The sequence below is a fragment of the Hemitrygon akajei genome, chromosome 8 (assembly GCF_048418815.1).
Source record: "Hemitrygon akajei chromosome 8, sHemAka1.3, whole genome shotgun sequence".
Taxonomy (NCBI): domain Eukaryota; kingdom Metazoa; phylum Chordata; class Chondrichthyes; order Myliobatiformes; family Dasyatidae; genus Hemitrygon; species Hemitrygon akajei.
In genome coordinates, this window is record NC_133131.1 from 14,132,507 (window position 1) to 14,147,030 (window position 14,524).

Below are 14,524 nucleotides of genomic sequence, written 5' to 3' on the forward strand. Positions count from 1 at the left end.
TTATATAATCATTTTAATCACAGCAAATAACAGTGAACCCTCTGTTGTCTGGGGTTTTAAAACTAACACACACGGGAAGGAGGTGCCGGGCTAACAGAGAAATGTGCTGAGGGAAGGGAGGGGACAGAACAATGGGGGTGGTGTCAATTAATCAGCACTGCCAACCCATCCCAATTCTCCAATCATCACCTATACAAGGGCAATTTACAACATCCAATTAAGCTACCAACAAGCATGCCTATGGCAAATGAGAGAAAACAAGAGCACCCAGGAGAAACCAATGAAGGACCACAACATTTAAACTTAAAATTAAAACAGACAGCAGTTCTGGCTTGGATGACATTTTTAATATCAAATGAACCCCTAAAGGGCCTATTTGACTATGATTACAGCAAAACCTGCAGTGCCATTTTTGTTAGCTTTAGCAGTTCCATTGTATATCTTAATAATCTCTTAATGCCCATCTTCCAATAAGAGCCATCTCCCATAAATCAATGCGTCATTCATGAATTTCTTTTAATAAAGTGCTCCATATCTTCATGTCTTGGGTTGAAGGAAATATTTCCTGCATCCCACTTTCGCTGTTTGGGCCCACATTATAATAAATCCTACATTAGACTAGACTTCAACAATTCTGAACTGTTTTGTGTCTTTATGAGGATAAGGAAGGTGCCATTCTTAAATGTTAGTTCCTCCTTTCTAAATTCTGTTATGAAACTGTCATATATACTTGTTGATGCTCTTTCTGGCTAAAAATGCAAACTCTTTTGAATTTTGTTTAGAATAAAGTCTCTCCGATTACCCTCAAGGAATATTATTTCAAGGAATATAATCTAGTTCTCATATTCTTACCATAACTCTTCTTCAAAGGATTATCCTCTAACTCCTTAACTGGAGTGGTCTAAATAGAACAGTGATGTCTGAGCAAAATTATTACTGCAGCATACTGACTTTACTATTCCAAACCTCTTTTGAGGAATCCTAGAGTCCTAGTAACACTATTTATTGCTTTCTGTATCCATGAGCTAGTGCTTAATCATTTATATTTCCAGACCTTGAAATCCATCAGCTAAGTAAATCTTGGTTCCATCACAGTAGCATAGCAGTTAGCAAAATCGCTTTAAAGCACTGCAATCAATTCCTGCAGCTGTCTGTAAAGAGTTTGTACATTCTTCCCATGACCATGTGGGATTCCTCCAGGCAGCCTGGTCTGTTCCTGGATTCCAAAGGAGTACAGTTAGGGTTAGTGAGTTGTGGGCATGCTATGTTGACACCAGAAGTGTGGCAACATTTGTGGGCTGCCCAGCACAATCCTCACTGATTTAATTTAATGCAAACTAAGCATTTCACTGTATGTTTTGATGTACATGTAACAAATTAAGCTAATCCTTAGATTATATTACCAACCACTGTTCTTACATAGATTGAGAAAAAGGAACTAAAGGTACTAATGAAACAACCCAATGATTACACTGCAGAAATGGTGAATGGAAGAGTAAGTGAGCATGTTGCAATAGTGGATCCACATCTACTGACTTCAACCAAACTTAATAGCTGAGCGAAGGGCGCTGAGTAGGCTACGGTCAATTATGGATAACTCTGAACATCCTCTACATAGCACCATCCAGAGACAGAGAAGCAGTTTCAGCGACAGATTACTATCGATGCAATGCTCCTCAGACAGGATGAAGAGGTCAATACTCCCCAATGCCATTAGGCTTTACAATTCTACCGCCAGGACTTAAGAACTTTTTAAAAGCTATTATTAATGCTTTTTGAGATAGTGATTTAGATGCATATCATATTTTTTACTGAGTTAAGTATTGTATGTAATTAGGTTTGCTACAACAAGTGTATGGGACATTGGAAAAAAGTTGAATTTCCCCATGGGGATGAATAAAGTATCTAACTATCTATCTACAAAGTTCTACTTCTTTTAATTTTGCATGTAATTAGCATTATAACATTCACCCTAATTTTTATACATTATACAGTTTGCTACAGAAGTTCATAGCATAAAAGCTGACTGTTTTGCTAATCATATCCTGGCTGGCTCTTTGCCTGAACAATCAATAAATAATCATACAGCCTTGTTCTTTACTCATGGACCAACGCTTTTCTATGTTTCAGATACAGTTTTTCTACTTCGGTTCAATTAATTTTTCCCTAGTGTTGCTGGGCCTCAGGCTTACAATATCCACATGACTAGTACAGACCAAGTTTAGTGAGGCTTAGTTACCATTAGAATAGAAATTGGAATACTGTCTACATTAACTATTCCTGATTTCTAACCACTTCTCACAACTGGTGGTGTATTACATGGATAGCTAACAAGCCCAAGATTGGACTTGTCTAGGTTACACCTGCAATACTATCAACCCTTACATGAAAATTACTAATTGGATGATACCAGAAAGCAATCAACCAAATGTGTAGCAGTGAGTAATCAAAACTTAATAGCAGCAAGGCGAAATATTTAAGCTGACTGCAGTAAAAAGATAAAATCATTCAAGAATTAACAGCTTTCAACCATGATTAACTACAATGAAAGCCACAGGAAGGCTGTCCCCAGGTAACGAACAGGTTCTATTTTTACAGGTGTCAGAAGTGGATTTCATCCACAAATTGGAAAATACACAAAAAAAACTCGATATGTAACGAATGGCAATAAAAAGATAGTTAAGAACAATTTCAATAGTTGGAGAGAAAGAGAGGAAATGAAGTCCACCATTTGTAGAAACCTTGTATGCATGTCAGATTTCTGTATTTAATAGTGTTATGGAAGCTCTTTCATACTGTGTGTGTCTTTAGGTCAGGGGTTTGTACCTGGGCAGCCAGTAGTTGCAGTACTTTAAGAAAAAAAATAGCATATTACAGAACTATGCTTCCTTATCAAAATGCAAAAGGAAAGGCACTTACGCTGCTTTTCCTGATTGTTGGCTTTAAGTAAAAAGCTGAATATACAGATACGCAACAATAAGTGAACAAAACAGGAAAGAAGCTTCACAACTGATTTGTATTACTGACCTTGATTGGAGTAGAAGGCAACGTAGGCATGAAAGAGTCCCACAGCTGACAATTCTGCCTTAGCTCATTGTGTTCTATGTATTGGTTTGTGTATTTTAACATTGCTGTCATGCTCATCTCAATGCTCCAGTAAGTTACACACTTACACTACAAAGCAAAATGTAGCCTTTGTATTGCATCAAATAGTGCAACTTCTTACTTCCCTGAAGTTAGCTCTAAATTTTAAAAATTGTCTTCATAAACATATTTCTTACAAAAACTTTAGAGAACACTACAAAACAGATGAAAATACTTGATGCTTATAGTTGCTTTTTAATAAATTTTACTGTGTACTATATTAAATTAACTGATTAAGCAATTCACTATTAAAATGTATCATGCACCCAATACATTTGTTTAAAAATACAATCGCAATATGTTGCTAAAATATTTAAGAAGACAAGATAACAGCTGACTGGGGGAGGGGGATGGAAAGCAAGATATATAAATGAAGGCACAGTGGGAGGGACTGCTGCTTTAAGTATTAACTCACTGTGCATCTCATTTACATTTGAATCAAATCAAATTTGTGATTGTCATCTCAGTCTAGATTTGTTATGATGGATTGGTCAGTAGATAAATTATTCTCTAATGGATTAGCATTGAGAATTTGTGAACTCTTCATATTCAATTTATTGGACCCAAGTTTATTAAATTTGGAATCAAATCATACAATAATCAGGAAAATTTAAAATTTCTTGGAATTGTTGACAATTTTCTGCCACTAAGAACATGTCTAGACATAATGGGTAATAATAACTGTGGGATAAAATTGAAACATGTTTTAAATTATACCAAATTCATTAACAGATTAGAATGGAAAAGAAATTCAAACATTTCAGGTATCAGTCTCTATTAGAATTGTAGATTTTCTGCTGTCACTGTTTCATTAGATATTCCTGCAATTTCACAGTTATTAATCTTGCACAAAGGTAAACAGTTGTGGTCTAATAAAAAAGAGCTGAGTGATATTTTATATCGTGTTCTAGGCTGAAGAAGGGCCCCAAAGACAAAGAAAATTATAACCATTCTATATTAAGTTTTAATATTTAATTTTAATGATATGTATTCACGCATCACAATTTCCTCATTACCCTGGATCAATATAGTAAGCAAAGGCACCAACTATTGAAGTACGGACTGGTTATTTACTTAATAATAGGTAATGATTCATATAACTCTACAAAGTCAGATTTGCCCATAAAATGAACACAAGGACAGCTGCTAACATCAAGAACTGCAGTTAATAAATATATAATTAAAATTATATAAGAGAATTACATGGTATTTAACTGAACTTAATATGTGGAAAATATTCAGCTTATGCTTACTCAGTTCCAGCCAAAGTGCAGACTTTAATAGCTGGCACATTGAATTACGCAAGTACAAGATTACTAAATACATTTGAATATATTGCTGGACAGTTGATATTTGTAAATCTTTAAGGACAATGCTTTTAGAGAAATTTTTGTTTGATTTTGTTAAATTTAGTTTGCTTAGGATAGATACATTATATAACAACATTGGTGATCTGCAGTTTCAAAATAATCACTTACATGAATAGCTTGAGATGTTTATATAAATAGTGTTATATAACTAGAGGTGATTAATGCTTCATTATTGATGAAAAGTCCATGAAAGTCTCCACATGGAGGTCTGAAGTCCAAGGCTGAAGTGGAGTGCCAGATTTTACAATGTAATGCTAATTTTGTTACTTGAAGGTTATTTAAATTACTTACGTTAAAAGTTATTATGAATTATTGATTTACAATGCCCTGAATGAACACTGCTTTAAAATGGGCGACACTGATTTGCAATCTCAGAGCCTTTAGGGACAGATGCAGAGCCAATACTGGGAATGTCATACAGGACATTTTGAAATATTTCTATGTAACCTTTATGGTTGCCTGTTGTTACTTCCAGTAGTTCAGCACCTCACAACATCCAATGGCTATCTATTGTTTAAACCTCACAGATATTACAGTATAGTTAAGTTTGCCTGTAATATCTCACACTGTTGTTTTCCATGGAACTACCAATGCCTCATTCAGGTCACTGAATTAATAAAACATATTAAGTGAAGCTACAAAATAAACATAGATTTTTAAAGTTTAACTTTATTTGTCTAATGAACATTGAAACAAACAGTGAAATGCATTGTTTACATCAAATCAGAATCAGTGAGGATTGTGCTGGGCAGCCCACGAGCATCTGGCACTATCACAGCCTGCAAGCAACTCACCAACCCTTGGGAATGTGGAAGAAAACTGAAGCACCCGGAGGAAACCCACACAGTCATGGGGAAAATGTACAAACTTCTTACAAGCAGCAGTGGGAATCGAAGCCCGATCTTACAGCCAGCGCTGTAAAGTGTTATGCTAACCATTACGATTCTGGGCCACCCCAGATCAAAGCACAGGTCCAAAGGGAACAAAGGGGTAAGTTCTGTGCAACATATTATGTTGAAAATTTTGCATTTAATCAAGTTTAACAGTAAACATATAATTGCATTTCTGATATGTCACAGCAACAGACAAAAGGAAATCAATGATTTTCCAATATTGCTTACCTCAGTCTCTTTTTCAGTTGAAGGCTATCATGGATAATCCTTTTCACAAATTCCAACTCTCCACCCTCAGCCATTATTTCAGTAATTCCACCTGTATTAACAGAACTGGGAGGCGGGCGGCTTGGATTCCTAGAATTTACACCCTGTTAATTAAAACACTTATTATAGAGGTGGTTCGGTGGACAGACTATTTTTAAAGCAAAGGTTGATAGGTTCTTGATTAGTAATGGTGTCAGAGGCTGCAGGGAGAAGGCAGGAGAATACAGTTGAAATGGATAATAAATCAACCATGATTGAATGGTGGAGCATTGGCCCGTTGACCATCATCTTACACACAGTAAGCATATTAGCAAATAACTCAAGAAAAAGCAACTAAATAGCTGTATGGTGACAAAAAAAGACCATAAATTCTTAAGTCTAGAACAAACAAAACAGAACACTGGAAGAAGTCAGTGGGTTAAGCAGCATCTGTGGAGGCAAAAGATGTTGAGGTTTTAGGTCAAGATCATGCACCAGGGCTGAGAGGGAAAGATTTAAAGTATATACCAGTACAAGGGTGGGATAGAACCTGACAAGTGATATGGAACCAAATGGGGAGGGGATGATGGGCAGATGGAACTAGGCTGAGGTGGGGGGAGGTGGGAGAAGGGTTGGAAAAGGAGAAAAAAGGGAGACGAAAAGTAGATGGGCAAGTAAATGTGTAGAAGAGTGTAGGAGAGTGATACTGGAAAATCTATGTTCAGATAATTGAATTGTAAGCTACCCAATTAAAATATGAGGAAGTCTAAGATAGTCAATTGACCATTAGTCTCCCCTTCAGCAGCAATAAATAGAAAACTAATAGAAGTATTATGAAGCTAAAATAACCACTGGGTAGTTAACTTATCATCATTTTGTGCTTCATCTCAACTATAATCTGACATCATAGTCCTAATTCAAATATGAATATGAAGGATGAATTTTGTCCTTAATATTAAATATTTTCCCAAATAGTAAAGGTTCCAAGGATCATGAGCAAATCTAAATCTGAAAAGAAAATGCTCTTTATTGCCAGAATCATACCCAGTACAAAACAAATGCTTATGCTGTTGGATCCAGGTATCACGATTTTTGGACATCACTGAAAAAGATCTTTAAGAAAGGATCTCAATTCAGCCATCTTCAGTTGGTCATTAAAGACCATACGCAGGACTACTCATTGAGAAAAACATAGTTGTCTGTTTTATTTACAGCTTTTCCAATACAAATCAACTTATGTTTGCCCAAAACAGGTCTTGGACAGGATCCAGACTCAGACTGAGAAAAGAAGTAACATTTGAAACATTAACAATTTCCTTGAACTAATGAACTTCCCTTTACCTTCAAACCCAACAGCAGTAAATCTCTCCCTAACAGCATTCTAGCAATTATTATTTAACAAAATTAGCTAAGATGTAATAATACATGGCTAAGAATAACAGTACAAAGATGGGTACTTTCAATGATCTGGTCATCTACTGACCCCCTCCTGAAGTCTTTCTAAATTAGCAAGGAGTAATGTTCCTAACCATGAACAGCTTTGGAGAAATTTACAGCCATTATGTCTCAGCTGATGAAAATCAAGACTAAACATGTTGAAAATGGGAAATCAAAACAGAAGCAACACACACAAAATGCTGGAGGGAACTCAGCAGGTCAGACAGCATCTATGAAAAAGAGTAAACAGTCAACATTTTGGGCCGAGATGCTTCTTCAGGATATCAAAACAGAAACTGCTGAAAACTCTCAGCTTTCTAAGCAGCATACCCAGAAAGAGAAACAGTTAACATTTCAGGCTGAAGACCCTTCATCTATATCTCTTCCACAGATGTTGTGTGAAATCCTGGGTATTTCCAGCATTTTATATTTTTATGTCTCATTAATCTGCAATGCTCAATAACTTGGCTGTACCTGCAATTCTCTGTCACTCTGACACATCAAATACCTTTACCAGACTTCAAAATTCTCTCATGTTAATACTATGTATTTATCTTTGCTCATGAATACTTCACGAAAATGATAATTCAGTCTCCTTTTAGCTTTTAGAATTTTAATTTCCTTTCTCTCAACACACTGCATAAAGCAATTGTAGAAGACTGCTGTACTAACAATCTTTCTATATGTATTTTTCACTTTTTTAATGGGGCTGTGATATTAACATTTATTTCAATTGGATTAAGTAAATCTGCTTACTTCTTTGAATCTTTCTTCTTCATTAGAACAAATGTTGGGGGTGTTGTGGATTGTGGCTGTCAGAGGTTACAGCGGGACATTGATAGAATGCAAAACTGAGCTGAGAAGTGGCAGATGGAGTTCAACCCAGATAAGTGTGAGGTGGTTCATTTCGGTAGGTCAAATATAATGGCAGAATATACCATTAATGGTAAGACTCTTGGCAGTGTGGAGGATCAGAGGAATCTTGGGGTCCGAGTCCATAGGACACTCAAAGCTGCTATGCAGGTTGACTGTGTGGTTAAGAAGGCATATGGTGTATTGGCCTTCATCAACCGTAGGACTGAGTTCAAGAGCCAAGAGGTAATGTTACAGCTATATAGGACCCTGGTCAGACCCCGCTTGTAGTAACTGTGTTAAGTTCTGGTCACCTCATTATAGGAAGGATGTGGAAACTATTGAAAGGGTGCAGAGGAGAGTTACAAGGATGTTGCCTGGATTGGGGAGCATACCTTAAGAGAATAGGTTAAGTGAACTTGGCCTTTTCCCATTGGAGTGATGGAGGATGAGAAGTGACCTGATAGAGGTGCATAAGATGATGAGAGGCAATGATCGTGTGGATAGTCAGAGGCTGTTTCCCAGGGTTGAAATGGCTAACACGAGAGGACACAGTTTTAAGGTGCCTGGAAGTAGGTACAGAGGAGACATTGGTGGTAAGTGCGTGGAATGGGTTGCTGGCAATGGTGGTGGAGGCGGATACAATGGGGTCTTTTAAGAGACTGTTGGATAGGTACATGGAGCTTAGCAAAATAGAGGGCTATGGGTAACCCTAGGTAATTTCTAAAGTACGTACGTTTGGCACAGCATTGTGGGCTGAAGGGCCTGTATTGTGGTGTAGGTTTCTATGTTTTAATATTGGCCATTGCACAGGCATCAAAAAGATGGGCAGCAAGCATGTGAAATATTTCCTTGCACTTATTACTTAAAATACCAGTAAGACCTGATGAAGGGTTACTGAACTGAAACATGCTGACCGTTTCACTCTCTCAAGATACTGCCCGACTTGCTGTGAATTTCTGGCTATCCTGCTTTTATGTAAAACAAATATGGTTTTATTTAGCTTCTGACAGTGTTTAAGATTTGTTTTGTAATTTGTCTATCATTTATTCATACTAAATCATTAAACTTAGCTTTTCCTAATATCTCACTGACCATCTCCCGCAACCATCAACCAACCCCATCTTCCTCCACTTTCATCAGTCTACTCGGCTATATATTCAAAATACTATCAAGTGCTACTATTTCCCAGCCGAATACTATTTACTATTTGCAAAACTAAAGAGAACATGGTCAATCTCATTATCTCTCAGTTGAATTACGTACAATGTGATACAAAACTCAGAGAGGCAGATGGTCAACTTATCAAGCAGGAAATAAATAATTAAATACAAGAGGGACTTGTAGACTACTGGAGAATTATTCATTTGAGGTGTGTGATGTTAGAATATCTAAAAATGAAGAATTACCAATGCAATTGTGTGATTAGTTAAAAAAAACTGCAGAAACTGTAAATATGAAAAATATAAAAAAAATTCAGCAAGTCAAGCAGCAACTGTAGAAAGAGAAAAGTCACCATTTCAGCTTTGCAACCTTTTGCTTTAATTGAGAAAATTGTATATCACTTGTAAGGAGATTATTTTATACTCAGTTGTGATGCTGCTTCATCCTGGAGCCTGAAAGCTAAAATAGAAGCAAAGCAAAATATTTTTTGTTAAGTAAATGATTTTGGAGAATTTACCTTAGCTTCCATTTGATTTGCAAAGAATGGTGGGTTGCACATACAAAAATCATAAACAATCTCTGATTCTTCTTTCAGAGCATCCATCAAAAGGGTCTTCTGAGGTACTTTCACCACTAAAAGGGGACAAGAAAAATTAGTTGGAATACTAATTACACTTTTGTAAAGCTTCACTTAATAAACACCCCCTCCCTTCTTGCTTTCTTTACAACATATTCCATTGTCAGACAAAATAAGGCTCACAAAGCAATATTAAATAGATGCTTAATTAACATATCCATAATGAAAACGCATGCTGGAAATGCTTTGTCTGGCTCTTATAGTCATTCAAATTACTTAAGTGAAATTCAATTTGAAGATGAGCACAATGAAACATCACAAACGTTTATTCAGAAATTCAGCTTATAAAAATGAACTGTAAAATTTGGAACTAATCTGTTATTATGGAGAAATTTCTTGTAATTAATTCAGTTCTGATTTAAACAATATTTCAACTTTTTTCCTGTGTTAACTCTGGCACTTATCTGTAAGTCTGCAAAACCCAGTCTTTGAAAAACTATCTATGTATGAACTGCTGTGGTCTCTTAATGGATTGAAATCTTGCAGTTTCATGATTATTAATATGAAACACCATGATTAAATTATCACTGTTAATTTGAAAGCAGCTGTTACACATTTTCTTTTTGACTTGCACATTGTTCCTGTTTATTCTTTAGAAAACGCCATACAAAATTCATGCTCTCACTCAATCTTAAAGTTTTCACAAGAAATTACTCTTGTGGAACTTAAAATGCACCACATCATGTGAATATATGTGTACACATGTGGTTATGGTGATGAGAAGAGGTGTTGAGCACCTGATGACCTATTTCCTATTAAAATCTCCCAATGGCACAGTTACATGTGGCCGGTACTTCAAGCTTCTTGTTTTAAATATGGCTCCCTCTACATCCTATTTCAGCAAAATTCTTCAGCTCAGAGATCCCACCTTATTTTCATCATCTTCAAGGAAATTCTATCTGTCTCCCGATCAGAAACATCTCTCGTTTCCACCCTCCCTGTAGTTTAACAAAAACACAAGAGATTCTGCAGATGCTGTTAATCCAGAGAAACACAAACAAAATGCTGGAGGAACTCAGCAGATCAGGCAGCATCTATGGAAAGCAATAAACAGTTGATGTATCGGGTCAGATCCTTCATCAGGATTCGGGATTCTTTCCTGATGAAGTTTCTCAGCCTGAAGTGTTAACTGCTTACTCCTTTCCATAAATGCTGCCAGACCTGCAGCTTAACATGCTTCTTTTCTCTCCTGCCCTGAAATGTTAACTCGGTTTCTCTTCTCACCTGACCTGCTGAGTGTTTCCAGCATTTTCTATCTCTATTTTACATTTCTAGTATAATGTTACTTTACCTATAATCATGCTTTTCTGGCAATACTTAATCATGCATTTCTACTTTTTTCTAAATCTAGAATTCTCACCCTAAATCCTCCATTCCATGGCATTTATAAACAATTGCCATGATTACAGAAACATAAGAGATTCTGCAGATGCTGGAACTCCATAGTAACACACACAAAATACTGGATGAACTCAGCAGGTCATACAGCATGTATGGAGGGGAATAAACAGTCAATGTTTCAGGCTGAGACTCTTCATTGGAACCTGACCTCAATGAAGGGTCTCAGGCTGAAACGTCAACTCTTTATTCCTCCCCATAGATTCTGCCTGATCTGCTGCGATCCTCCAACCTTACATGCAGGTTGCTATGACTACAGGCTAGCTTTCCGGACTTCTTCAATTTTACCTCCATGGGTCTTCCATTTACCAGTGAGCATCCTACTAACTCAAAAGTTCCATGAAAAATCCACATTAATGCTTATACGCTTCTTTTCTCTTCCCGAAAATAACTTTCTAATTTCAACAGCAAGTACCTACGTTCAGTAGTGGCTGCCCCAAACCACTGATGTTCATGGAGTAGAGGTGAGCTGTCAGATTGAAACAAACACCTTCTGATTTATTGACAAATTAGCTGCTGAGATCTTACAGCTGTCCACGTTTATCATGTCCAGCATGATATACAGTACAACTGTGTTCACCAAATCAGCCTTTTATCAAGGAAGTATGCCAGCAGTTACAGAAGCAGTTAAATAAATATCTGTATATATTTAAAAATCACAAAAAGGTACTTTGTAATTAAGTCATTAACAGCTGCATACAAATGATGACATCATCAGACAAAAATCAGCTCAAATACTTCCGTTGTCCTTTTTTTTCAGGAAGTAGATCATCGATGAACAAACAATTAAAAATGTCAGCATTTTAAGTTTTTTTGAATATTTGAATAACAGGTCCTGGTATTGTATGTATGAACAATATCTTTGCCTGAATTAAGGGGCAATTATTTGACTAATTTTGCTGTCAATTATTTTTTAACTGTTTGTAATCAATTAATTAACATTCTCGCATGAATGAAATTTAATAAAAAAGTAATTTTATTTAAAAACAATCAGAGAAATGAGTGCAATAGCATTTGACAATCGGAACAGTAATAAATAATAATCTGAACAAAGAAGCATTAGAGGGTGTTTCAGGAATGGATACAAGTTCAACATCTTTTCCTGAAAAATAAGCAAAGGGAAGGCAAAGATAAAGGAAGTAGAACAGTTTATACTTAGGAGTGGATAATCCCAAATAAGATGCAAAGATGAAACACAGAAGTACAAAACATCGGCGTGTAGTCACGCGCAATGTGCTACTAAAGAAACACACGGAGGCAGAGAGAGCTGAACTCAGAATGCCTTTACTGATTCAAAATCGCGCGCTTAAATCTCCCCTCTCATGGGCCCCTGTGACCCACGGGGAGGACGTGACGTCAGACTGTCCCCAGAAGATCCGCCCCGAGCGGGTAGTTCCAAACGCGCTATCGCGTGTCTTCCCGCAGATCCCGATGGTGGTTCAAGTCCCGCGTGTGCAGGCCGCCACACCCCACCCCAGAAACGTCCATCGGGGAAGTGGAGCCCCAGTCCATGTGGCTTGCCTGGGTGGCCAGCCTCGCTGGCGCGGTGCAGGTATCCTCACTGGTTGCTCAATGTTCAAGTGCGCCGGTTTAAGGCAGTCCACTGTAAAAGTCTCTTCCTGGCCACCCACCTCCACGACACACATGGATCCGTTGTGCCGGATCACCTTGAAGGGTCCCTCGTACGGCCGCTGTAGAGGTGACTTGTGCATGCCCCTGTGAATAAAAACATACTCACAGTCTCGGAGATCTTTAGGGGTAAAGGATGGCGTGGGACCATGCCTGGAAGTCGGGACTGGTGCCAGGGTCCCTACCTTGTTCCGCAGCCTCATTAGCACCGCTGGAGTTTCTTCCGAACCTCGGGCCTCTGGTATGAACTCGCCTGGGACCGTCAAGGGAGTGCCGTAGACCAATTCTGCCGAGGTGTCCAGGTCCTTCTAGGGGGCTGTGCGGATGCCCAGTAGGACCCAGGGAAGCTCATCTGTCCAGCTGGGGCCCCTGAGGCATGCCATCAGGGCCGACTTGAGATGCCGGTGGAATCGCTCTACCAAACCATTGGACTGGGGATGGTACGCTGTGGTGTGATGCAGCTGGGTGCCCAGGAGCTGCGCCAGTGTTGTCCACAAACCAGACGTGAACTGCGCCCCTCTGTCGGAGGTGATGTCCACTGGGAGGCCGAACCTGGCGATCCAGTTTGCAATGAGCGTCCTGGCGCAGGACTCAGTGGACGTGTCTGCAAGCGGTACGGCTTCCGGTCATCTGGTGAACCTGTCTACCATGGTAAAGATATACCTGGTGCCCCGGGAGACTGGCAGGGGGCCGATGATGTCCACGTGGATGTGTTGGAACCTCCTGTGCGTCAGCTGGAACTGCTGGAAGGGAGCCTTCATGTGCCGCTGGACTTTGGCGGTCTGGCAGTGTACGCAGGTCCTGGCTCACTGTCCGACCAGTTTGCACAAATTGTGTCAGACGAATCTGTCCGCTACCAGCTTGATGGACGCCTGGATGGATGGGTGAGCCAGGTCATGCAATGTGTCGAACACCCGGCGCCTCCATGCTGCTAGTACCACGGGTTGGGGTTTGCCAGTAGACACGTCACACAGTAGTCGATCCGCTGCTGAGCCGAAGGAGACGTCCTCCAACTGGAGCCCCGAAACTGCGGTGCGGTAAGCCGGGATCTCGGTCTCCGACGGTTGTGCTTCCGCCAGTGCTGTGTAGTCTATTCCTGAGGACGATATGCTACTGAGTGGAGACGGGGTGAGACGGTGTGTCGGCGACAATGTTGTTCTTCCCTGCGATGTGGCGGGCGTCCGTGGTGAACTCTGAAATAAAGGATAGGTGCCTCTAATGCCGAGCTGACCATGAGTCCGATACATTGGCCAGTGTGAAGGTGAGGGGCTTGTGGTCCGTATACACGATGAACTCACTTCCCTTGAGGAAGTACCGGAAATGCCGGACAGCCAGGTAGAGTGCTAGCAACTCTCTGTCGAAAGCACTGGTAGCCGTAGACTGTCCCCGGAAGGTCCGCCCCAAGCGGGTAGTTCCAAATGCGCTACCGTGTCTGCCCGCGGCTCCCAATGGTGGTTCAAGACCCGCGTGTGCGGGCCGCCACAGGTGTTTAATTACCTAAGCATATCAACTGAGTACAAGAGTGAATGTCTTTTAAAAAATGTTGAAGCATGTTGTTTGTCATAAACATGTTATCCTACAATGAAAAGAGCCTGTGTTTTCATAATATGGTTTTGAGGCAATTTAGGATCATATAACTTTTATCGGCAATGTTGAAAATCACAGGCATCAAATCACAACTATCAAATACATCATTTTTCAGAATGTCCATCCACAGGCAGGATTCAAGACAAAAATCTGTAAAGATTGGGAAA

At 39.1% G+C, this 14,524-nt stretch overlaps 1 protein-coding gene across 1 annotated transcript in view; it reads right to left on the reverse strand.

The window, feature by feature from the left end:
* Positions 1–14,524, reverse strand: part of mettl16 (methyltransferase 16, N6-methyladenosine) — a 118,540-nt gene that overhangs the window by 33,786 nt on the left and 70,230 nt on the right. The window contains exons 5-6 of the mRNA XM_073053278.1: positions 9,624–9,739; positions 5,636–5,778 (exon numbers count right to left, since the gene is read on the reverse strand). Of these exons, the coding sequence (XP_072909379.1) occupies positions 5,636–5,778; positions 9,624–9,739 (259 nt within the window). The remainder of the gene's footprint in view (positions 1–5,635; positions 5,779–9,623; positions 9,740–14,524) is intronic.